General features: G+C 39.1%; 5 protein-coding genes across 6 annotated transcripts; 2 read left to right on the forward strand and 3 right to left on the reverse strand.

Moving 5' to 3' along the window:
- Positions 1-97: 97 nt before the first annotated feature.
- Positions 98-4,080, reverse strand: LOC124480570 (tumor necrosis factor receptor superfamily member 14-like). The gene is given in 11 exon segments (XM_047040029.1): positions 98-218; positions 585-609; positions 705-733; positions 878-1,053; positions 1,205-1,292; positions 1,416-1,571; positions 1,659-1,784; positions 1,865-1,958; positions 2,521-2,537; positions 2,540-2,610; positions 3,905-4,080. Coding segments are annotated over 10 exon segments (795 nt in total). The 5' UTR covers positions 2,565-2,610; positions 3,905-4,080; the 3' UTR covers positions 98-159.
- Positions 4,081-4,632: 552 nt separating this feature from the next.
- Positions 4,633-12,854, forward strand: LOC124480569 (tumor necrosis factor receptor superfamily member 14-like). 2 transcript variants are annotated; one of them, XM_047040027.1, is made up of 10 exons: positions 4,641-4,838; positions 5,049-5,139; positions 9,460-9,553; positions 9,635-9,760; positions 9,835-9,990; positions 10,649-10,736; positions 10,831-11,009; positions 11,574-11,635; positions 11,803-11,826; positions 11,917-12,854. In XM_047040027.1, the coding sequence occupies exons 2-10, from the start codon at positions 5,116-5,118 to the stop codon at positions 11,965-11,967; spliced, it is 804 nt and encodes a 267-aa protein (XP_046895983.1). In that variant the 5' UTR covers positions 4,641-4,838; positions 5,049-5,115; the 3' UTR covers positions 11,968-12,854. The 2 variants fall into 2 exon arrangements, with proteins under 2 accessions (XP_046895984.1, XP_046895983.1); XM_047040028.1 differs by lacking the exon at positions 9,835-9,990 and having other exon boundaries at positions 4,633-4,838.
- An 838-nt stretch (positions 12,855-13,692) lies between these two features.
- Positions 13,693-16,298, reverse strand: mad2l2 (mitotic arrest deficient 2 like 2). The gene is made up of 8 exons (XM_047040030.1): positions 15,701-16,298; positions 15,322-15,440; positions 15,157-15,228; positions 14,935-15,035; positions 14,620-14,714; positions 14,365-14,438; positions 14,181-14,273; positions 13,693-14,060 (listed from the first exon to the last, which is right to left on the reverse strand). Exons 1-8 carry the CDS (start codon positions 15,738-15,740, stop codon positions 14,019-14,021), a joined length of 636 nt encoding a protein of 211 aa, XP_046895986.1. The 5' UTR covers positions 15,741-16,298; the 3' UTR covers positions 13,693-14,018.
- On the forward strand, positions 16,006-17,391 carry smim1 (small integral membrane protein 1). Its single transcript, XM_047040034.1, has 3 exons — positions 16,006-16,422; positions 16,519-16,642; positions 16,846-17,391. Exons 2-3 carry the CDS (start codon positions 16,551-16,553, stop codon positions 16,967-16,969), a joined length of 216 nt encoding a protein of 71 aa, XP_046895990.1. The 5' UTR covers positions 16,006-16,422; positions 16,519-16,550; the 3' UTR covers positions 16,970-17,391.
- A 1,717-nt stretch (positions 17,392-19,108) lies between these two features.
- Positions 19,109-23,782, reverse strand: lrrc47 (leucine rich repeat containing 47). The gene is made up of 7 exons (XM_047040024.1): positions 23,159-23,782; positions 22,546-23,007; positions 22,307-22,423; positions 21,841-21,956; positions 20,880-20,982; positions 20,402-20,491; positions 19,109-19,622 (listed from the first exon to the last, which is right to left on the reverse strand). The coding sequence occupies exons 1-7, from the start codon at positions 23,726-23,728 to the stop codon at positions 19,401-19,403; spliced, it is 1,680 nt and encodes a 559-aa protein (XP_046895980.1). The 5' UTR covers positions 23,729-23,782; the 3' UTR covers positions 19,109-19,400.
- Positions 23,783-23,861: the final 79 nt, after the last annotated feature.

The raw sequence follows: 23,861 nt of genomic DNA on the forward strand, positions 1-23,861 counted from the left end.
TTTAATAAAAATCCTCCAGAGACCAGAATTCCTGGTTTGTTCAGTTAGTGGGAGAGAGGAACAGAGTTTGTCCAAGCCTCCTGAAAGTAATTGTTCCAAGTGGAATTGTTTTCACAACATTAAACTGTATCCTCATTCTTGATTAAGTATGTTAGACATTCAACCAGATTCTTGGAGAGGCCGGGTCTGGTTTGTTGAAATATCTCTGCGTGGTGAATCTAAAGGAAGTAAATGTAGGTTAGAATTGTCAATCCTAATGTTTTAAATATAGCTGCAAGCAGCAATGAGGTGGCCAAGCAGGTAAAGCAGGTCAAATGAACAAAAAACATTTTAGACATCTGGCACTAGATGGTTGGAATGGGAGACATGAAACTTTGTGAAATTGATGAGGGGACAGGTCCCAAAGAGTGTGCCAAATTTGACAACTTCTGACCATGCGGTTCTAGGGGCTGCCATAGACTCCCATGGCGGAAGAAGATGTTTAAGAAAAAGAAGTAGAAAAGGTAGAAACACTTAAGGTGGCTCCGCGGCTTGGCCACCAATCAACATGAATGTCCAACTCCTACAGTAAAGTTACGTCTCACCCGATTCCTGAACTGGCAGCAGTCCCTTAAAGATAATAACAAATAAACTGGCATTTTAGCACTTGTCACCAATCTCCCTGTATAAAAGTGCAGGTTTATAGAAAAAAATGAATTATTTACCTTCAGTACACTCCGTAAATTAGATTCTCCTTTGTTGCACAATGGTGTAAATGTTTTGAAAAAGACTGTCAGTCTACTATTTTCACTTTATGTATACAGGTCTGTCTTAATATAAGTAAAACAATATATTCCTAATACTTTTATGAGAGTGACTAGTTATCAAAATGTCTTACCTGTGTTTTTACGTCGTCGAAAGACAATGACTCCAATGACTACAAAAATGACTACAAAAATGATTCCAACAACACCTGCAAGGATGCCTCCAAGTCCCAGATCATGTGTTTGTCCACAAGTAGTATCAAAAGAAGTGTTACCTGGACTGATTTGTATCTTGCCCAATGTTTCACATCTGCAAAAATTAATTTAATTTGTAATTGACATTACAAATCAAAAAGGGTATGAGACTCATTGCCATCAGGATCCAGGAAGGTAGGTAACATACCTTGACATTTTGTAGGTAACATACTATCTAATCTAGGAGGACGTACAGTATATCTTACTTTGTGAATGGTTGGCAGGCTGTCACTGATCCATTGGAAAAAGTATCACCAGGGCAGTCTGAGCATTTAGTGTCTGTGGATGATGTTCCTGCAGTAACAAAAGTCAAGAAACATAATTTTGTATACACATATATATTGATGAATTCAAGTTCATATTGATTATTAAAAAAAATGATATATTCACAGAGGTACAGGGGACTATAAAGCAAACCTTGCTGACTGATGTATTGTCCTGGTTTACAACTGCTGTGTTCCTTGGCAAATGTACAACCTTGGTTAAATAGCTGTACACAAAAGTATCCTGCCAGTGGTTCACACAAAGCATCGGATGTGGGTGTGCAACTCTGCTTTATCTTCAAACCAACAACTACAAAAAACATGGAATAGTTACATAATGCAAAAGTATAAGAGCCTTTAATTATATATCAGGCCAGTTACACAACAAATCAGATACCTGGATCACAATTTGTACAAAGAAAGCAGGTTGTTTGTCCATTGGGCTGGTCGAGAAAAGTAGAGCCCATACAAGGGATGCAGGAAGTGCTTGTATATTCAGTACAATGTTTATGGACACGGTTTCCTGGGGGACATTAAGATCATGATGTCATTGTTTATGGTTCACCTAATTTACCTTGAAAGACATTTAATTGTGGTCCTCACCTGGGGCACACATAGGACAGCATTCCTCCTGTATCAGGTACTCTGCACGACCGCATGCGATACAGTTGCCAATGTGTAGAAACAGTAACAGTATCTGCAAATATTGGAAACTAGTATTTATATAAAACTATCACTGATGTTATGACGTTATGTCACAAAGCACTAGATTAAAACATAAGTTTTGTATATTTTGTCAGAATAAAATGTGCATAGTATGTAAGGGTAAGCATAGACTGTAGGTTATATAGAGTTGGAGGAAGTGCTAGTAAAAGTGAAAAAAGCTAGTAGTTTGAGCCAGGTTCGAGAACAGAAAAAAAAGTATTGGAGAAAGCTTTGGATATGTTCACTTGAGATAATAGAATAAAATCAACTGGACGAGCCGGGTACCTATTTGGAAATACAATACCACCAACATCCACCTTTCTCAAGGCCCTTGTCAAGGTGTGATGTGTAAGGGATAATGCCCGACGAGGTGTCCAATATGTAGTTATTATTACACGGCTGTTCTTAACGCTGTAGAAAGAGGCTTCCCTAACGTTCTGCGGTCTGTTATTTTCTGATAACGTCTAACGTACGGTTCCCCCCCCCCCCCCCCGATTGTCATTGTATAATTTGCAGACTGCACCTATTGCACTGAAAATGTAATTTAGACCTACCTGAAAATGAAAGTGGTTTTCCATTGATTCAAAAACTTCGACATCTCATGAAAAATGTCACATTAACTCCAAGTTTGTATCTATTAACACCTTAAACATAGAACAGAAACAGGAATTAAACATTAGCAACTGTAGCATATTTTTTACAACAAACGGCCTAACTTTCTACAACTTTCCGTGGTTGTGTTATGATTGTCGACGTAAAAGATCAAAATGAAGACGAACAATTATTCAAAGACTTGAACAACGAGATTAGTAATACAATCACACGTTACCGAGTCTGCAAACGCAACTTCAACGATATGTTCGTCGTCTTTATTTTGTCCTTTTTTTCGATTTAGGAGTCTTCTATGGAAACGGTAGACATGTTGTCCATTTTGTATGGGAGGAGTTGAAAAAGTAGAAACTGGAAGTAGTGGCTCTGGAAAGTACCTACGGCTAGGCAAAGGCGACGCATAAATAAATGCATTATACGACAATGAAACGTGCAAACTGGAATGTTGAAATACAAATTTGAATATAAAAAAAATAAAAATGATCTTGTTGAAAGTATCGAAGAGGGATATTGTGTGTGTAGCCTATGTTTTTAAATTCAGCTCACCCAAATTATTCACTCATCCAGCAGGTGTAATGAGAAACTGTATTCGCTTTGTGAAAATAAGTGTTTTAGATACCGTCAACAGACTCAGTTTGATTCGTAAGGGGTCCCATTATCGTCCACCTAGCTCTCGACGCTCGTTAGAAATGTTACCAAAATGTCGTTATATTACAAATTAAAAACGTTATGTCACAGCTTTGTACTTTAATATATAGATACACACCTATTATAACATTCCGGTTTTGAAATCCAATCAGGATATGCCTAGAAATGTTACTTTCCTGATTTTAGCAGTTAGAAAAAAATGTCTTAGGCCTATAGTAATCTCTATGTCGTTTGAAAGTTCCAGAGTCCATGAAAGTGTATCCTTTAAACATTTGGTAGAATCTGCTTTCCCAATGCCACGCTTTACCTGTCTCCCCTACTGCTAAAAACGATACACACATTTTAATCTCCCCGGGTAGGCTATGTAGCACCAAACATGGCATACTAGAAAGAAAGAAATGAATGCATCAGTAAATATAGGAAATATATTTCCTGTGCTCAGAGTTGTATTAAGTGACATGGCTTTGAATTATGTTCTTAATTACAGTAGGCTAGGCAACTGTTTAAAATGTGATTAAGTTCCACCAAACCCGCATTCATCAGATTCGTTCCACTGGTTTAGGCTAACCATTGAATAAGTATGCAATTTTATATTGGAAACCTATGCTTACAGCGCAAAGAAGAAAAAAAAAAAGAAAAACCGGTTAGTTGCATGACACGAGTCAAAACTACGTTACTCACCCACAGTAATGTGTTTTAATTTTTACATAATCCAAACCCAAGTCCATCATGGATCCGTACAGTGAGGGCATTGTAGCCTCCTAGCCCAAGAGTAAAACAATCCAGGCCAGGGGGTTTGGCCAGGCCAAAAACAAGCCAGGGGGTCCTATTATCGTCCACCCAACCACAATGGACAAATGTCAGTTTGACGCTGAGGAAGGCAGATGATAAACATACGGTTTGAGAGCGTATTTACATACTCAAATCTCAAAGTAAGAAGCTGTAATTTGGTGTGCAGCAATATAAGATGTGTACATATCGATGAGTTACTTTCTTTCGTTGCAGCTGCATATCTTCTTTAAGAAATTAACGGAAGAAACGGTTGTGGACGATAATGGGGCCTCGAACGTTGGAGATTTAGAGTGGACGATAATAGGGCCCTTTACACTACGTAAGATACTAGACTTACAGTCTAGCTCTAACTGCATTTAGAATCTAACAAGCTATAATCTTACGAAAATGTTTATCTTAAGTTGGCCATATGAAATACTACTCATAACAATTGATATGTGGTGGTTGAAATATGAAAAAATGCATGATTTTCATCAATTTACCAGCTAACTTACTTCGGAGACACTGAAAATGAATGGGGTTCAACGGTGGAAAATACAAATGTTTGGAACATTTGGAACAACAACTTGGTTGCATGAGACACGCTTCCGCATTCCTCGATAACAATGGGAGTCTATGGAAGTGAAACTCTCTTTTTCTATGGCTCTGAGGGCCACCGCCTAGCCAGGGACTTTCAGAGCCATTACCAGTTTCTAATTTTCCAACTCCTCCCATTTAATAAGATGGACAACATGTCTCCCGTTTCCATAGTAGACTACTAACTCGAAAAAAAGGACAAAATAAAGACGACGAACATCTCATTGAAGTTGCGTTTGCAGACTCGGTAACGTGTGATTGTATTACTAATCTTGTTGTTCAAGTCTTTGAATAATTGTTCGTCTTCATTTTGAGCTTTACCGTCGACAATCAGGACACAAACACGAAAAGTTGTCCTACTTCCCGATACTTAAAAATTAGGCCATTTGTTGTACAAAATAGCCTATGCATGCTACAGTTGCTAATGTTTCATGACTGTTTTTGTTCTCTGTTTAAGGTGTTAATAGATACAAACTTGGAGTTAATGTGACACATTTAAATGAGATGTCGAAGTTTTTGAATAAATGGAAAACTACTTTCATTTTCAGGTAGGTCTAAATCACATTTTCAGTGCAGTAGGAGCAGTGTGCAAATTATACAATGACAATCGGGGGGTCAACTACTTCTCCAGAGCGTAAAGGGAACCCAATAGACAGCCCAGGCGTATGGCGTGAAATTAGTGCCAGGAGAGCGAGCTCAGTAAAAATGATTTGTAAAGATCTGTGACTGTTTATCAATCCGAAGAACGCTGAGAACGCAAGTACATTCTTTTGAAGAACGTTCTGGCAAGCCTCCTTGCGAGAATGGTCTTGCAAGGACGCAAAGACGGAGAATGAATTGAGATGGTTAGGGTTTACCCAGAGCCATAGAAAAACCCTTTTTCTATGGCTCTAGGTTTACCTGGACTCGCAGCATTATGATAACACTGACTGACTACAAAAACTAGATAACAAAGCTAAAAAATGATCCGTCTACCTGTAATTTTACGTTTTCTGTAGCCCTTGCTAACTTACAGTACCTGTTAACTAGTGTCTGCACTGCGCTGAGATGCGACTAGCTAGGTTATCGACAAGTCGGAGCAAATTTACAAATTAGCCGTTTCATCAATAAAATAAGAACATTTTCAGCGACTGAACTGCCTATTTCTCGTCACATTTTAATTCAGAAGCTGATTAACACATACCGTTTAGCTGAAATATGAAAAGTAAAAAATTACAGTTGTGAGGTTTGTCCGCCTCGCTTGACATCTTGCAATGATTTCTGGGAAATCAGAAGCGTTCTCGCTGGTCAAGCAGAGCCTCTTAGACATTCTCTGGGTCAAGTCACCATCCGATGCATCCTCGATAAAAAGGGCGGATCAGGAACATTTCCGGGTATTTTTGGCGTTCTTGGTGACTTGTGTTCTTTAGATTGGAACCAGAGAATGTCTAATAAAAAATCCTTAAACAGGCTCTGATTGGAACTGTCAGGCCAAATAGTGTCCTAGGGCCAAATAGTGTCCTACCTGACGTCACAATGCCGTTCCGAAGCAAGGACGCGTCCGTCGCTATGCCGACTTTAAATTCCTGAGATATTTACGCGTGCTAGCAGGAAACTGTCATGGTTGCTATACTGGTTACTAGGTAGGAAGTTTTGTATTTAGGCTTATTTAAACCAGTTTATTCTACTCTACTATTTAAAGTTTTCACTCGTTCGACATTCCAGAGACAGCAACGCGCGCAGGTAGAATACTATACGTGTTGCCTTCCCGGTCTGTTAAAATTGATGCTAAATAAGTGAATTCTTTTGACGAAAACAATTAGACAGCTAGCACTAGCTATCAAACGAGTGAAAACTTTAAATAGTAGAGTAGAATAAACTGGTTTACATAAGCCTAAATACAAAACTTCCTACCTAGTAACCAGTATAGCAACCATGACAGTTTCCTGCAAGCACGCGTAAATATCTCAGGAATTTAAGGTCGGCATAGCAACGGACGCCTCCTTGCTTCGGAACGGCATTGTGACGTCAGGTAGGACACTATTTGGCCCTAGGACACTATTTGGCCTGACAGAACCGTACTTGGGCAATAAAAGATGACGTCAAACGAGTTCGCAAGAACACAAGAACGGAAAAAAAACGTGGGTTGATAAACAGCCTGTGCAGAGAATGTCTAATAATCTTAAACATGCTCTGGCCTGTGTCTCTGTAGAAGAAGGCGGGAACAATGCCGAGTTTTAGTATTAGGGTTAGTATAGTAATTTTTATTGCTATCTGTATATTTAGGAAGTTTCACTTATTTAAGCTCAGCATAGATGTAAATTATGTTCTGTGTACTATTTGTTATGTTATGCCAGGTGCTTGCGTTGTCTTGTCTTAAAAATGTCAGTGCCCAGTCTGACCTTGTGTTGTTCTGTGTACCTGACAATAAAAGACTAACTAATTAAATATCCGTATACATATTTAAATTTTTACATATTTAAAACTATTCAACTTACTACGACCCTTATCCATTAGTTTATACTATTGAGAGTGTGTTAACTAAATAATTTTTAAATGTTGCATTAAAGATACACGCCCATGGAGATTTTGAACTACTAAAAGTTACCAAATGACTCGCCATTGAAATCATCAGCATTCTAGCAGAGAATGTCAAATGATTCTAGTTTTTTTCTTATTCGCTGACGTTCTTTGTGTGATAGACAGACAAAAATGACCAATGATACTGGACAACAGAAATGGCTATATTTGATTGGCTTAGATGGTTTTGGGAGCAGTGTTCCCGCCTTCTTCTATGGAGACACAAAACGTTGTTTTTAAAGTACACAAATATTTTTTGCATGTTACAAATATTTTTTGCAGTACACAAATCATTTTCTACAGAGACACACATCTTTTTTGCAAGTTACAAATCGTTTTTACTGAGCTCGCTCTCCTGGCACTAATTTCACGCCATACAGGCGCGTGCTTCAGTGAAATGAAATCTCCCTAGTAGCAGAGCCCGTTTACGGAGAGCCTGTCCACTCCCTATAAAGCCCAATTGTACCGAATTTTGTTACAGTTCCACGAGAGTTCCACTGGTATGGAAGCAAATCGTGACCAAAATGAAAATGCATTTCCAGAAATGCTTTTTCATTTAAAGAATGTGGTTGCATTATTTGAGTCATAAATTAAATTAGTAATCAATCATCCTATTAGCATTTTAATTTTCTTCAAGAGTGCTCAATCTTTCACTTAATTAAAATGAACAATTTTCAATATGATCTGCTGTTTTTATAGCCTTGGAAAAGTGTTGTCATGTAGCTGCAATTCTCGTTGCACAAGAGCAGTGTGTAAAAAAGGTTGACATCACCCACTTGTCACTTCTGAACCCAGTGCATGGTCGAGGGTTAAAAAACTGGTGGATATGAGAGCCAGTAGCCTATAGGCCTACGCATGGTAGTGTCAGATCCACAACCGAGTGAGCTCTAATGAAGTATATTCATTGTTCAGGTGGATCCCTTGCCTGTTGCGCAAATTAATTTCAGTAAACAATTCTAGAATGTTAATTAAATAAAGGTCTATATGCATACATTTACATTTAGTCATTTAGCAGACGCTCTTATCCAGAGCGACTTACAGTAAGTACAAGAACATTCCCCCGGAAGCAAGTAGGGTGAAGTGCCTTGCCCAAGGACACAACATCATTTGTCACGGCTGGGAATCGAACAGGCAACCTTTAGATTCCTAGTTCGACTCCCTCACCACTCAGCCATCTGACTCCCTACATACTTGGGTTCATCACACAGCATTACTTCTTGACCTCAGAAGGAGAGAAGCCTCTCATATACATTTACATTACATTTAGTCATTTAGCAGACGCTCTTATCCAGAGCAACTTACAGTAAGTACAGGGACATTCTTCCCGAGGCAAGTAGGGTGAAGTGCCTTGCCCAAGGACACAGCGTCATTTGGCACAGCCGGAAATCAAACCAACAACCTTCTGATTAATAGCCCAACTCCCTAACCGCTCAGCCATCTGACCCCTTCTGATATGACATATCTGATATAAAAACTCTGCGTATCAGGGGGTCAGACCCCATCAAACACCCTCGTAATTCGAACCCTGATTGTAACGTTATGTGTAAGCAGAAAGATTGTTGTGCATCAAATCTCACTAGTCACTATTGGCTCTATGAAAAGTCGTTTCAGAATACCCATGACATAAATACAAACCAAATTTAATAAATGATTAAAGGTCCCATGACATGAAAACTTCACTTTAGGAGGTTATTTAACATTAATATGAGTTCCCCTAGACTTACTTTGGTCCCCCAGTGGCTAGACATTTCGATCGGTGTAAACCAAGACCTGCTTTTTCTTCTCCGCCTTTGAGAAGATGAAAGCTCAAACGCTCGATTTTGAAAATCCTCTCCTTGTGAGGAGGAACCCACAAGGAGGAAGGTTACCTCCCCTTTCTCTGCTTTGCCCCGCAGAGAATTTGGCCCACCAATGAGAAAGTGAGCTACAACCGTTCGAGTGCGACATTAGTTTTTCCTCGAGACATCATCGCTTGCACACGACCGAAGCATGGCAGTTAGCCCCACCTCTTTCTTCCTCATAGCATTTAAAGCTACTGACCCCTAAACAGCTCGTTCTGAGGAAAGCTCATTGTGGGACTGCTTGTAGTGGCTGTAATTCTGCACCAAGGCAGAATTTCGGGAAAGAGACTTCAAATACAGTATCAGGGGACCACTAAGGCCTATATAAAAGCATCCAAAAACAGCATGTCATGGGATCTTTAAAGTTTCAACAAATGCATGCGACTGTTGCTGATGTTTTATCACTTTCTCTGTATCTGCAGTGCTAGATAGATACATAGTCAATTATCTTGTTTCCCCATTTTGTAGATCCTGTTGCTCTTTCTAAACATTGGACTCTGTATAGCTTGTGGTCGAGCAGAGTACCAGTTGGGGGAGGAGTGCTGTCCCTTGTGTGCCTCAGGTGAGGACCACTTCTCTATATGATGTGAATTATAGGATGAATGATTATATAAAACTAACACCATGTCTTATTACCCTCCAGGAAACAGCGTTCATAAACATTGTACTGAATTCACAAGCACTTCCTGCATTCCTTGTACTGGCTCTACTTTCATTGACCGGCCCAATGGACTTACAAGCTGCTTTCCATGTAGAAACTGTGATCAAGGTAACTACCTTTACCAGTTCTCATATAGGTGAGATGAGCTCTTGCAGATCTAATGGTCATGTGTTTTCTCACAGTTTCAGGTTTGAAGGTAAAGCAGAGTTGCACACCCACATCAAATGCTGTTTGTGAACCACTTGAGGGATACTTTTGTGCACAGCTATATAACCAAGGTTGTAAAGCTGCCAAGGAACACAGCAGATGTAAACCGGGACAATACATCAGTCAGCAAGGTTTGCCTCATAGTCCCCTGTACCATGGCCGCAGGAACTAGGGGTGCTGAGGGTGCTGCAACACCCCCTGACAGCACGAGGAATTAAAAATTATATGACTTCCACCATCGTGGCACAGCTTCGCAGTACCGGACTGGCCATTGGGAGCACCGGGAGACTGATAACGATGGAAACCAGGCTAAGAATGGGGCTGAAAAATTAAGAGACAAAGAAATCACCTCCACTAGACAAGGTTTTACCAATTGAAAAACGGCAATGTTTATTTTACATAAAGCTAAACTATTTTGCACTCAAATAAAGGCCCAAAAAATGTGGCTCACGCGATCAAAATAAGAATACAATTCCCAAACTTGCATCACATTGAACACAGAATATGCTTGCATTAGCAGGGCAGCTGTGGTGGTTTATATGGGGGCCAGTTCTGGTGGGCCGGTCTGGATCAAAGTCCTGGGCCTATTTTTACTCCCAGTACTTCCCTGCCGCCTCGCAACATTAAGCCCCCCAGCACCCCCCTGATAAAATATGTTCCCGCGGCTATGCCCTGTACCTCTATGGGAATAATCATGACACATTTTTCTAAAGCTCGTCTATCTTTTCTCACTGTAGTCAAATATCTACATGTGTACTAAATTAGGTTTCTCCATCTGTGTTTATGCAGCAACATCCTCTAAAGACACTGAATGCTCAGACTGCACCGGTGATACTTTTTCCGATGGATCATTGACATCCTGCCAACCACACACAAAGTAAGATGCACATGACCTGCCATCAACATTGTATGACCTGCAAAATGTGAAACTCAGACCAAAACTAAATGTTATTACTCATTATTCTATGCAGGTGTGAATCATTGGACAAGGTCCAAGTTATTCCTGGTGATCATTCGTCTGATAGTACTTGTGAAACAACGAAGTCTGGAGTTGGAGTTCTAATAGGCATTATGATGGGCATTGCCATGATTGCATCCTTTCTTATTGGTTGCAATGCTGTATGTAGAAAAACACAACGAATAAGCAGAGGTAAGAATGTTGTTGATAACTTGACCTGCATTATATTTTTCAGGCTACACTAGTCCTTCTCATAAAATGACAAAGGATCTTATTTTCAAAAATAGTTTAGAAAGTTATGAACAGGGATATTAATGCGTAGTAAATCTAAGAAAGAAAAAATTGTGAAAATACTCTTTTACCCCATGGCTGTCCAGAGCAGGGCCTTGTATTGGTTTAACTTTAATGTACCTTACTTTATATAAGCTTGTGTTCCCCAAATATACCTATTCTCATGAAATGACCTCCGTTTAACCATGTTAAGTACTTAGTCAACGTTTGATATTAGTTAGGTTTGGAGGTGATTTAGTCAAACAAAATTGTCCCAGTTGCAGCAGCTGCAAGTATACCTCACAATACCCTCTCTAGTTTGCTAACATCAATTACAGTGGAGTGGGACATTTTTGCCAAAGTTTAAATTACATAAACTAATATCACACTTAAAGCTTACACATTTGATCAATAAGCTATTAAACTTGTGAACCACGAGACTGTTTCAATGAGTGATATTATATTTTTAAACCTTTCTTTCACAAGCTATCAATGAATCCCTTCACTGCCATAAACACCCATTCCTGTTTGACCAGGCATTACAACAGGTAAATAAACATAACTTAAATAAACATTTTTTTTTAAATAAGAATATTTTGGATATTTCAACAGTATTGCAATACTATACCAAAATTACTATTTAGTAAACCAAACCCTTTTCTCAACTGGGTTACACTGACAATTGTTCTTTTTTTGTGTTACAAACAAAATGAAGCCCTCATTTACAGAGAAGGAACAGGTAAATATACACATTTCCTACCATTAACCATCACTCTTGTAAATAGAGGCTATTTTAGTCTGCTTATTTTACTGTCTTTCAATTTTTAAGGAATCAACTGACACATCACTGCTGCCGCCAGTTCAGGACACAAGTGTGTAAGGCTGGGTGTCACCCTGCTCCCCTACCTCTCATATGCTCAAATCTGGAGGGTCCACATTCCTTTACATTTATTCATTTATCGCTTGCTTTTATTCAAAACAACTTCCGAGAGAGAGCTTTACAAAAGTGCATAGGTCAATAATAATAAACAACGAGATAGCCTCAAAAACATTGCGGGTAGCCAAAACATGAAGCATACATTGTGCATTAAGCAAATAAGTGCCAATAGGAAGAAACATAAGAGCAAGTAGTAAACAAGTTAAAATTAAACAACATTAATCTCAAAATGGTTTTAAGGGCTTTCACATCTCATTGTGTAACTTACTGTTGCATTGCTAGTCATATGTTGATAAAGGTCAAGATGTGGTGTGATTGGTTGTTCTTGGGTATAAAAGGAATTGTGAATCATTGTTTTGTGGATTCTTGATCTCCTGAGACCTTCTCCTCAGCTCTGGCTTGTACTCATTTTCCTTGCTCACTTCTTGCTTTTTCTCTTTGATTTCTCCCCCGATTTTAGGGGGGGACGAATACATTTTTAAATAACAATTTCGGACAGCGTGCGTGGTTGCCTGTCGTAGCGTAGCAGATTTATCTTTTTACATGAATATATTGGGGGGGGGGGACATTTTGACCAGATTTGACAATTGGGGGAGGATGTGTCCCCCCCAATATGTATTATGATTACGGCCTTGTATTGTGTGAAAGAAATGTTGGGCCTATGTTCAATGAATGTGTTTTTAGATAAGTTTACAGTTGGTTAAGAAGCTTGATACAATGAATGTTGATTCAACTCCATTTGGCAGAGATGTCACCTGTAGTTTTTATGACACCTAACTAGGAGTCGTGAAGTCTAGAGACTTGTTAAAGGTATTGAAAAAACTGTCATAGCAATTGTAAAAAACTGTAAATGTGTTGGAACATCAACAAGTGTTATCTGTTAGATTTCCTCTCGGACTCCAGTCAATATTTAATGCCAAGTCGGCCTAGGTGACATTTAATAATGGGCTGCATCTTCTGATGTCCTAATTTGGTAACCTGCTAGGGTCTATGGTGTCTGATTTCTTTCCTATCAAGGTTTTGCCATCCCTTGACTTTGCACAACCAATGCTCCTCTCCCAACTGCTTTAAATATAGCTGTCTGCTCCTGTTCTGACCTCTCTGAGGATGACGTTTAGATCAGCCTGATTCACCTTCAGGACACTGTATGTACATTGTACCATAATATCAATACAATTGGGACCCTTCTCCGGTTTTTCATATCCCACAAAAAAATGTTTCTTTGCCTGTACCGTCGGAAAGGTGTAGGCCTACCTCCCTTCAAATAAACTACGACATTATAATCATATCCTATTAGTCGTGTCTTAATTTACAGTTTGCTTAGATCTGACAAAATGAGAAACTCTGTAACGTTGAAAAGGAGATATGACAGGCAGAAAACACCTACTGCATGTCTATCACACAAGACAATTGCATTTACCGTCCAGGTAATGATGCTTAAAGGCATGTTACTGGGTTAACTTAAATTACTTAAAATTGCAAGGGTCTATGAAAATAATTATGAAGCTAATATAATCTATTATGGAAGCAGGGGATCAGTCACAGAAAGCAAAATATAATTTTGCAAGATGCTGAACGACCTACACAGCCAAAATGGCCTGGCAGAAACTGGAAACTTTACATATTTATGGTAAATCACTATCACTCATTTATTATGCAATTGACAAAACATTGAGACATTGCACAAATAAAATACATGAGGTAAACCCATAAATGTTTATTCTACTCAGTTACTTTGTTGTAACACCGACATGCGATTGACGGTTCCCAGAAGTGTATAAAAATGCTCAACCAAACAATTTCATCATGTTCATGACTGGTTTTCTGTCTTTGAGACCTTGACATTTTGCTCAAACCACACCGAATTCTAAATTTTGCATTTGAATTGTCCTTAGGATATAAAGTAATACTTAATCTTCAGCATTTTGTTTTGCATTATACATACAGTAATACATATGACTGCTTGTTAGATTTTTTCTCTGTGGTCTATCAGGTTATGATGCCTTCTGAGCTCTCTCTTCCACATACAGCTGCATCTGGACAAACAACAGTAAGACATTCAAACATGATTGTCCAGACAGAAGCCAACTGAAGAACAGCTATACATTAATTGTGTATTCCTTATTCTACAGCATGTACTGTATTCTGAGGCTGACCTTTACGATGTCAGAGGTCATGGTCTTCAGGGGTATGAGTCTGGGCTCCTGCATATGGACCTCCTGTTCATCAGCAACTATCCATGGGAAATCCTGCCGAACAAAGATACAGTAATATTGACTACTGTCAAACTAACTACTGTAGACCAAATCAATTCAAACCAGTGAATTGCAATCAGCTGACCTTGATGACCTGTACCTTCTCCATGTTGCGTGTGGCAGCCTCTCTTGTATGAACTAGTACTGTAAACGTACAACCTGTCACATACAGAAAATATAAAAATCAACAATTTTGCAGTTAACTGCTTTGTTTAAAAGTCCACTTTGTTTGCAAAGAGGACAACATGGGAAACACCTCAGTGTCTCCTACACACAAATGAACATGTTTTGTTTTATTTAAATTTGAATTATTTTACTGGACTTTGCTTCTGTATCATACCTGGTGGGTTGTTATCCAAAACAGCATCACAAACGCTAATCTTCAGGATAACTGCTCTCAGTAGCTGTTCCACATGTGACAGCAACGTTTCAGAGCTGTAAAACCAAAAGACACCGAGTTGACATTTCTGATAGAGTTGAATTTAATTTATAGAATATATTGAATTTACCGATAAAATGCGCAGGTTCCATATAAAACCATGGGAATTTTTTCCCCTCGCATTTTTAATAAACATACAATTTTGATAAAGTAATTCATCCATAGTGCCTTGTAGTTTAACACAACACCTGGAAGTGTAAATGATGGCCTGTTAACCTTATTGACAGCAGAGGAGGCTGCGAAATCTCAAAGACAAATCTTTCTACTGGGTGATGCTCTTTGTCCATGATAACTACCACCACCTTCTCAGCATCATTCTGCAGAAAAAAGGCGGAAGAGTAAGTTAAATATTTACTATTGGTCAGTTCACATGAATATATAATAGTCAAGTTGTTGATAGAGTTCATTGCTTGGATACATATTCTCCTTCTTAATCACCTTCTCAATTAGAGGCTTAACACAGTGGAGGGTATCCTGGATGTATCGGTTGAGCTCTGGGTGGCATGACATCTAGAAAATAATGTAACAACAATGAGATGTGGTTTTATTAAATTTAAAATATATTAATGCTCACTTTTTGTACAGCTCCAGTGTTCATCTTACCTGTACTGGCACATTGTATTTTTTCCTCTTCTGGAATATTCCAGAGGGGTACACCTCTCGAACATAGAGGATGAGGTGAATAGCCACTTCCAAAAATTCACACAAAATGTCTGCGACCACTGCAAGCAAACAAGAAAACATGTCTTAACAGGCAGCACATTATTTGAATACGAATGTCTTGAAAACTACTTCCCCTTTTTGCAAAAACACAACACAGTTTCTACAATTTGGTTGGTTAACAAGCGTTAGTACCAGTACTACTGTACTGTTAGTACTACATGTTACTTGTTGAGGTCTCAAACACAGTTGGACACAGATATAAACTCATAAAAGGTGGTAAAGTAACTATCTGTGTTTGACGCCGCCTTTTTGCACCTACCTTGTCCAAAGTTCAGGTCTTGCCTTGTGAGTGTTGTCATTTCCTCTTAAAAGAATGGTCAGCCAGCTCAACCCATAGATAAATACAAAGGCTCCACAGTCTACTAGCTACTAGCTAGGCTAACTACAACAAATCAACAGTCGTGTTTAGCTAGCTAAAACAGTGACAGTCAAATGTCCAGAGAGCGCGCATTACAAGCAGACAGTTAATTAGTCATTTCACCTAGTAGACCATAAAACTGCTAATCTTTCAACTAAAAAACTACAGCGATATTCTTCACATAATTTGCCTTCAGTTTGTTTGTTCATCCCATGGGTTCATCCTCCCTTCTTGTGGTCGTCGCTTTGAGATGACGTTAAATGCTCCGCTGCAGGGAGTCGATTTCTTTAACGAAAATATTACATTCCAAAACTTGTCTTGATTCCAATGACGTTATGTTTAGCACATTTTATTGTACTGTTTTACTGTGTTTCTTGGCACGGGAATCATGTAGATGTTACTTGTTAACAAAATGTGTTTAATATGTGTATTGTATTTAGTACACAGTATTATCACTGGAAGGTGGATACCTGCAAGAGTATGTCCAATGAATGTATGAGGTAGACTGACCTTATTGAACCCTTGAACTATGCTCAAGGTCTTTAATATTGAGCAAGACCCATTCTGTCTTTAAGAGCCTTAAGTTCACGTGTGTTTGTTGCTGAACTATCTTATAAACACAGGTAAGCAGTTGTGAATGTTGTTTCAAAAACGTTTTTGTTGATCAATCTTTATCTTTCCAAATGTAGCTTATGCTTGAAGTAAGTTGTATTTTGCAGTTAAAAACCCTGAGAGAAAAGCTAGTTCTGACATGGATTCTGACGGTGCTAGTGTGCAGTACAATCGTTGGAACGAAGACAACATTAACCTCAATGTGGCAGCATCACCGTCTGGTATGATGGGGTGAGTGACACTTGTGAGAAAGTGACAATGTAGAAAGTTGAACAGGTATTTTACTGAAAGGCTGATTGGAAAGTTGATTGTGTTCTGCAACACTGTCATCAGATCTGTGGAAGATTTAGTTAACTTACTTGATAAATAATAATTGTATCCTTACTGTCCCATCCTTGGTTTCAATAACAGTGTTTTATTATGCTCTTCTAAAGGGTCTTCAACAGAGTGTGTACTGGCACTGTGGGAATAGCTGTGAAGGTGGCAGGAGCTTTGGCAGCACTGGTATCTGTGTACATTATTGGATACGTCACAGGATACTATGTTCACAGATGTTGAGGGACTTACAAGAGTGCTTCCATGCACGGATTAATGTGGATACCATATGTTGATTTTGATTGATCATTACAATGACCAAACAATGCTATGAATCCGGATCTCGAATACAACAATACAGTATACAGTAGATCTTACATGAGTCAGAAAATGATGTAATTAAATCATAATTGCAGTCTGTAGGAATAACACTGACTGTCATTTTGTTTACTGTATTTTATAAGAGAACACTGGGATGAATACAAATATACTGGGTTGAGTCCCTGTGATGTCCCAAATGATATCCTCAGTGGACTGAAATAAACCAATAGTCTTAACAGAAGTTGTCAGAAACCCTTTACTTACCATGTAAATGCACCTATTATAATTTTTTTGTTAATAAACAGATTAAATTCCTATCTCAATCATAAAAATGCTCAGTAAAGTCTTGAGGAATAGCACATCAATTAGACAACATTTTATTGGTAGATACCCAAGGCAGTCAATGTACCAATGTATTTTATTTTTTACTTCATAAGTCTCCATCATATACTATCTTTATGGTGGCAATGTCCTGTTCCTCTACATAACTCATACAATTAATTTGATCACTACTGGAAAAGAGAGTTGAATTAACTGTTAAGACCCACTCTGATATTTTCTGAAAAGTGTAATATTCCTCCTCATTGGAACAAAGTAATATTCGACTCGTCTTGTTACCTTTGTCTTCAGAGCACTGAGATTCCGTTTCAATGGCAGATTCATCGGATGGAAAACCTCTTTGTTGCTTTGTTTCACAAAGAGTAGCGTCATGTGTGTTACGGTCCGAGATCACACCACTGTCAATGGCACTAGGGTTACTAACATCATTCCTCCATTGCCATTCTAAAGAGTCAAGTGGCACGGAATTTGATGCCGCACTTGGCTGGGCGCCAGAAGTCCCTTTTGTGCAATCAAGTCTGTAACGATTGTCCGCATCCTGTGCGTACTCTTTTGCTTGTTTCATTGTAAGACTACTACTAATCAAGCTACCTTTGTCAGACAATGGATATCCCGGTCCACGTCGGGAAACCAGCATTCGACATTTTTTATTTGCACTACTCAGAGTTGAGGTTGATAGTAAGTAAGCGCCACCATCATTTTGGATCGTTGGTCTTCCTCTGCGTAATTGCGCATTGGCGCACTTCAAATTTCCAGGTATTCTTGATCCATTGATAGGCGGTAAAATTATATTCTGAGAGACAGCAACTGTGTTAGCGCGTCTTGTTTTTTTAGAAAGCGTGAAATGCCGGGAACTATTGGTAAATTCAAGAGCATTGGCTTTTACTTTTGCCGCAGGTCGTAAGTTAGTTACTTTAGCACTCTCTGTGCATGAAGTGCTTGGCCAACGCTCTCTATCAATCCTTTGCACATTTAGTGCCACGCACTGCGTTACGTTTTCCCACTTCAACTTTCTATCTCTGGTCGCCTCAGTCAACGTCTGCTTCTCTTGGCGGACTCTATAAGTACTTTTCATAGTTCAACTGCGTTGCTGCTTCTAATGAAAACTTGCTCGTGGTGTAATCCGTACCTGATGCATTAGGAACTCGACTCAAACCCTGCAGACTATTCTTTTATACCACACCCATCAAGACACCTCCCTCCTACACAAACTCTGCAGACCCTTCTCAGACACTTGAGATGTAACAGTAGCCTATCTGAGAGTCCCAGTTAACCTGAGTGTGAATACCCAAAACTCTGAGACTACGCTGAACATGTCATAGAGGAATTGAAGACTGAAAAAGCCACGCATTCTGTGACACCACTAGAAGCTCTTTAGAACATTGTAAAATCATGCTGGGATCACATGGATCATCAGGTTTGGCACAAACTTGTGGAGTCCATCCATGCCTGGATCATTGAAGCAAAAAAAGGGACAAACAAAGTACCAATATAACTAAGATAGATGATAGGATCATACTAAAATATTTTGGAAAGTCATGTCAATTTTAGGACTCATCTTTTCACTCAGATTTTTAACATTACATTATCATTTGTAATGAAATAAGTGTAGTAGATTCTAAACAAATGCTAAATAGAAGTAACTTGACTAGTGGTCTCAGGCTTTTGGACCGTACTGTATATTGCTGAACACAATGTTCAGTCTAAAATAAATACGTCTCATTGTATCTGTGCCATTTTATTTCTCTTTAAACAGACATCCATGTTTTTTGTAATTGATGTGAATGAAAGTTATAATACTTATTTATGTTAATAATTCAAAATGTTGTAGTGAACTCATTAACGGTGCTTGTTCTTATGGAAGTACAAAAAGTATACAAAACATTGTATTATGAGTATATATTTAAATTATTCCATCATGTATATCTAGTACATGCACTTCCCCCAAAATAAACAGACAACTGATTTAGTGTGATGTTATGTGAGTGGTTCAATTAAACAGCTGGTTGGTGCACTACCAGATGACTTTCAGGTTGTCGACATCTGTAGAGAGGTCAGTTTTGGAGGGGTAAACAACCTTGAGGTTTCCGTCAGGGTCCACGGTGCGAACCTGTTGGATGGTAAGCTCGCTTGAGGTTATCCCATCAGAGGCAGAGTCGGGGGCTGCGTCACACTCCCCTTCTGACCCAGCTTCCTCCCTGTGCTCTGAGGTAAACTTGTTCAACTCCGCCATTTTCTAGGAGAAGCAGAGAATAACGTATTAAACATACTAGCCATTATTCTTTAAATTGTGGAGGGATACACATGGATAGGTTATTTTGAGATCCACTTTCAAGACTGTCACACTCACGTTTCTTGACAAGCTAAAATATTCAGCGGTGGATATGTGATCGGTCAGTGAGATTGTGGTTATATAGGACAAGCATCCCCGAGCAGGAAGCACCATGTTAGTGCTGTGAATCTAACCCCAAGTTTTACCTTTCAAGTCACGTTTCACTTTAGGACCTTCTATATGTAACTTCAATTTCAGCTACAATTCAACAAGCTGTTCAAGCTGTTACATGTCCAATTTAACAGATGTTCCTTGAAATTTGTTTTGAGGTAAATCTCTCTGAAAGAGAAGGTCTGCCAAGTTATGGTCAGTAAGGTTGCTGTTACATTGTGCGTTGTGAGTTTTTGATAGTGACATTGTACACTGCTGGGGGCCAGTCACCTTGGGACAATGAGCTCACTTGTTCCACTGAGTGACCAGAGGCAACAGGCTTCACATGTCAAAGGAGCATGACACCCTGAGAGCATAGCTGCTCACGTGCTTATGAATGTAATGGGAATACATGAGGACCAAGTGTTTTGTTGCTCAAAGCTACATATACACTGATGATAGAAATGTGATTTAGAATCATGCTCTGTCTTAACTGACCCCTTTTGAATAAAGGACAACATTCAAAAAACAACAACATGGTGTTAGTTACAGCACACGCCAGATAACTCAAACCGAGTAAGAGCTGGTCTTACCATAATGAGAGCATCCATGATGTCTTTACATGTCTGCAGGCTGGTAGAACTGGTCACCTCTAAAAACAGCTCTTTAGTCGTCTTCCTGATCTGAAATAAAAGTACAAAAGTCCATGCTGGTAATAAATTACAGTGAAAGAACACAATTAGTCTCTTAACAGAAAATAGTTTTGCACAGTTCTGTTTTAGTAATAGTCAAAATATACTGTACGTTTTTAGAGAAAAGTCAACTATTTAAAGGAAGTATGTTCATAGCTATGGAAGGATGATCCAGTGTGTATACTGAAGGTTTTACACTGTGGGTATGCAATGTGTCAGATGTTTTGGGACCACAAACAAAAGGAAACAACCATCTTGCATAGCTAGATACGAAAGCCACCTGCATCACTGAGTGTTACCTGAGTGTTGAGTATTGACCCGTGAAAAAGGTATCAGATTAGATTAAGATCTCCGTCTCTCCCTCACACATGCACACTACCTTGGTTTTTTCGCTGTTGGTGATTGGTGGGAATGAGATCACATGACCTTCTGCGTCTACCAGACAGGGGTAGAGTTCTTTCCCATCAAGAAGCTGCAGGTACCTGAGGAACACATTATAACTGTTAACAACTGAGAGAGCACCATTAGGGCATACATGTTCCCACCCCAAGATTCCGAGTAGTGCCTATAACTGAAATAACAGTAAAGGTAGAGTTACAAAGCTACAGGCAACTCCAGTCCGATAACACCATGTCAGTACATGTCAACATGTCCTTCATGAGACAGTGTACAAGTGGTTTGACAAGACATTACATTTATGGTTTGTCTACTTTTTAACTGGCGAGAAGAGAGTTCAACCTAAAGCAGAAACACACACAATCAATAGAAACATGTATTTGGCAACCCTTGCTGTTTCTGTTTGGTTAAAGTGGTTTTATCTTTCTGAAAGTGAAACTGCAACAAGGAACTAGTATGCAGTCTCTACGCTGTCACATTCTCAATTTAAATTCTTACCCTGCACCCTGTTTGCAAAGAGCATACAGAAAACAAGACAAATGTAGATATGTAGATTTCAACAGGAAATATACAGTTTACCACCTCAACCACAAGTTGAGGTCAAACTGAAACCATTTGTAAACATTTAACTATAAAACTAGGCCTTTCTTTTGTCAGTCTTCTAGCGCTCTCTTGTGTCAAACATGAAACAAACTCAACAACCAAGCACACTGAACAAAGGGAATACTTGATTGAACAATAACTCAACTGTACAAGAAACCAAACCCAAGATGCTATATAAATGGAAAGCAAAACAATGGAAATGTTTTGGGAATTACTCGTTCTAAAATCCCAAAAGGCACACATACTTTCTTAACAAATTGACATGTGTATTGTTTTCTACAAAAAGGCAAACATCTGCTATCCTAAGTTATATAGACAAAAAGCATGTGGTGGTTACTCACTTGTGGAGGCCAGAAACATTCTGCCTCTTCTTCTGTTTCCTCTGGTCGTCTGCCTCCAGCTGCAGCTGCTTCATCAGGTCCACAGCAGTCATCTCCTTACGACTTAGAGGGATGATCTTACCCACACACACGATTCAACAACAAAATATTGTAATGAAAAATCTTTTGAGAAATACAAATGCAATGAAAAGCCATGCTGTTGAAAAGATTCAACTTGACATTAACTTATTGTCTTAATGTTGCAGTAAAGATGCGTGGGGTGAATGTCATGAATAGTTGATTATTTTAAAGACATTTACCACCCGATCTAAAATGCTACTAATAAAAGATTGTCAACTCAAAAAAGTTTGAATCATAGTCAACATGTAGCCACTTATCATTCAACACTTATTTGTATTAATTATTTGTATGAATTACTGAAGTACAGTATGAAGCTGGGTATTCTTTTGGCAAACTTTTCTGATACCTTTAACTGGGCAGGTGGTCTGGCATCATAGACAAGAGGTCCCTTGAGTAACTGCACGTCATGAGTCGCAATGGTTGCTGTGGTCCTTTTGCCACATATGTCATCATGTAGTTTGGTCTGTAAAAAATAAACGGATAGGTATTATTCTTTTTGCAACTTTTGCTGTGTTGCAACTTGCGTGTCTGGTTAGAGTTGAGAACAGTGAAGCAAAACAGGAAGCTACATTTATGTTACCTCACCTGAGCAACTAGAAACCTCTTGAGGGCATTCCCTGACTTCAAGTTCATGCCTGTGACCACACAGCACACCAAGTACGGCCGCACATCTTTCACCTCAGATGTCACTGTCACTGTAAGTGCTGTGGGGCTTTCAGAAACATGAAGAATCTTCAGCACCATCTGGTTCATCTCATCCACCTCCTCTTCCTCTGCATTCTTTTTCTTCTTGTGCTGCTTTTTCTTCTTGTCAGCTACCCGGCCACTCTCTGCCTTATCACCCTCTTCCTGCTGCTTGCCTTTTCCTTTCCCTCTTCCTCCGGCTCTCAGATAATCCAGAATAGACTTGGTCTGACAACCGTTGACCATCTTTTCCAGACGCTTGTCTTTCAGTTTATTACCTTTGAAGTTGATCTCCTTCAGTTTGGAGCAGTCTCCGAGGTCCGCAGGGATCTCAATTAGTTTATTATTGGAGAGGTCTAAAACCTGGACAGATAGATCAAATACATTTAAAATACATTACTGGAGGTATGACGTATCTGTAAATACTACGTACAAATAATATAAATAGAATTTTAAACATCCAAGTTCAACTTGATATGTGGCCAGGGCCTAGTGCAGTATGCTTTCGGGATACCTTCAGTGCAGAGAGCTTGTGAACGTCTCCGCACAGCTCCTCAATACTGTTATCAGAGGCGATGATCGAGCTGAGGAGATCCAGTCGATCTGTGTAGAAGTCTGCTGGGAATCGAGTGATATCATTCTTGGAGATATTGATGGTGGAGAGTTTCGTGCAGCGACACAGTCCATCTGGCAGTGATGTGAGGTTGTTGCAACTAACGTTGAGTGTATTTAGATTGCTAAGGTGTGTTATTTCATCAGGCAGAACTTTCAGGTTATTGACAGAAACGTCAAGGACTTTCAATGACTTCAAATTTCCAATTGTGTTAGGAATGAATGAAAGCTTATTTCTACAGAGAATCAAGCTTTGGAGGTTAGTCAAATTTTTGATGTCTTCATGAATCTCTGTCAGACTCGGGCATTGGATAATTTCGAGATAATTTAGGAGTGTGAGAGAATAGATTCTGGTATTCAGACCCCCATTTGTTGATATTTTCTCATCTACAATTAAACCTTGCAATACAAGCTCACGTCTCTTCTCATTTGCTGCGTTCTCTATTTCAGCCCAATTATCCTGGTCGTCCATGCTGCAACACCAGACCCGGAAAGAAAGAAGAAAGAGAAGAAGTCATGCTGATGCAATAATTCAGCGCAACAAATACGCAGCTCATAAGACTTACAACGCCAACGTGCGCACATATTGCGCAGTGTCTACTCAA

Source organism: Hypomesus transpacificus, chromosome 18 (assembly GCF_021917145.1).
Source record: "Hypomesus transpacificus isolate Combined female chromosome 18, fHypTra1, whole genome shotgun sequence".
Lineage (NCBI taxonomy): Eukaryota > Metazoa > Chordata > Actinopteri > Osmeriformes > Osmeridae > Hypomesus > Hypomesus transpacificus.

Excerpts from the sequence above, each read along its gene's own strand:
- smim1 (XM_047040034.1), top strand. The coding sequence starts at position 16,551 with ATGGATTCTGACGGTGCTAGTGTGCAGTACAATCGTTGGAACGAAGAC. Across the intron at positions 16,643-16,845 it reads TCACCGTCTGGTATGATGGG|GGTCTTCAACAGAGTGTGTA; the intron begins GTGAGTGACACT and ends GCTCTTCTAAAG.
- lrrc47 (XM_047040024.1), bottom strand. The coding sequence starts at position 23,728 with ATGGACGACCAGGATAATTGGGCTGAAATAGAGAACGCAGCAAATGAG. Across the intron at positions 23,008-23,158 it reads ACAAGCTCTCTGCACTGAAG|GTTTTAGACCTCTCCAATAA; the intron begins GTATCCCGAAAG and ends CTATCTGTCCAG. Across the intron at positions 19,623-20,401 it reads TCATGGATGCTCTCATTATG|AAAATGGCGGAGTTGAACAA; the intron begins GTAAGACCAGCT and ends TGCTTCTCCTAG.
- mad2l2 (XM_047040030.1), bottom strand. The coding sequence starts at position 15,740 with ATGACAACACTCACAAGGCAAGACCTGAACTTTGGACAAG. Across the intron at positions 15,441-15,700 it reads AGACCTGAACTTTGGACAAG|TGGTCGCAGACATTTTGTGT; the intron begins GTAGGTGCAAAA and ends GTTTGCTTGCAG. Across the intron at positions 14,715-14,934 it reads CCTCCTCTGCTGTCAATAAG|CTCTGAAACGTTGCTGTCAC; the intron begins GTTAACAGGCCA and ends TTGGTTTTACAG.
- LOC124480569 (XM_047040027.1), top strand. The coding sequence starts at position 5,116 with ATGGAAAACTACTTTCATTTTCAG. Across the intron at positions 11,636-11,802 it reads TTGACCAGGCATTACAACAG|CCCTCATTTACAGAGAAGGA; the intron begins GTAAATAAACAT and ends AACAAAATGAAG. Across the intron at positions 11,827-11,916 it reads CATTTACAGAGAAGGAACAG|GAATCAACTGACACATCACT; the intron begins GTAAATATACAC and ends TCAATTTTTAAG.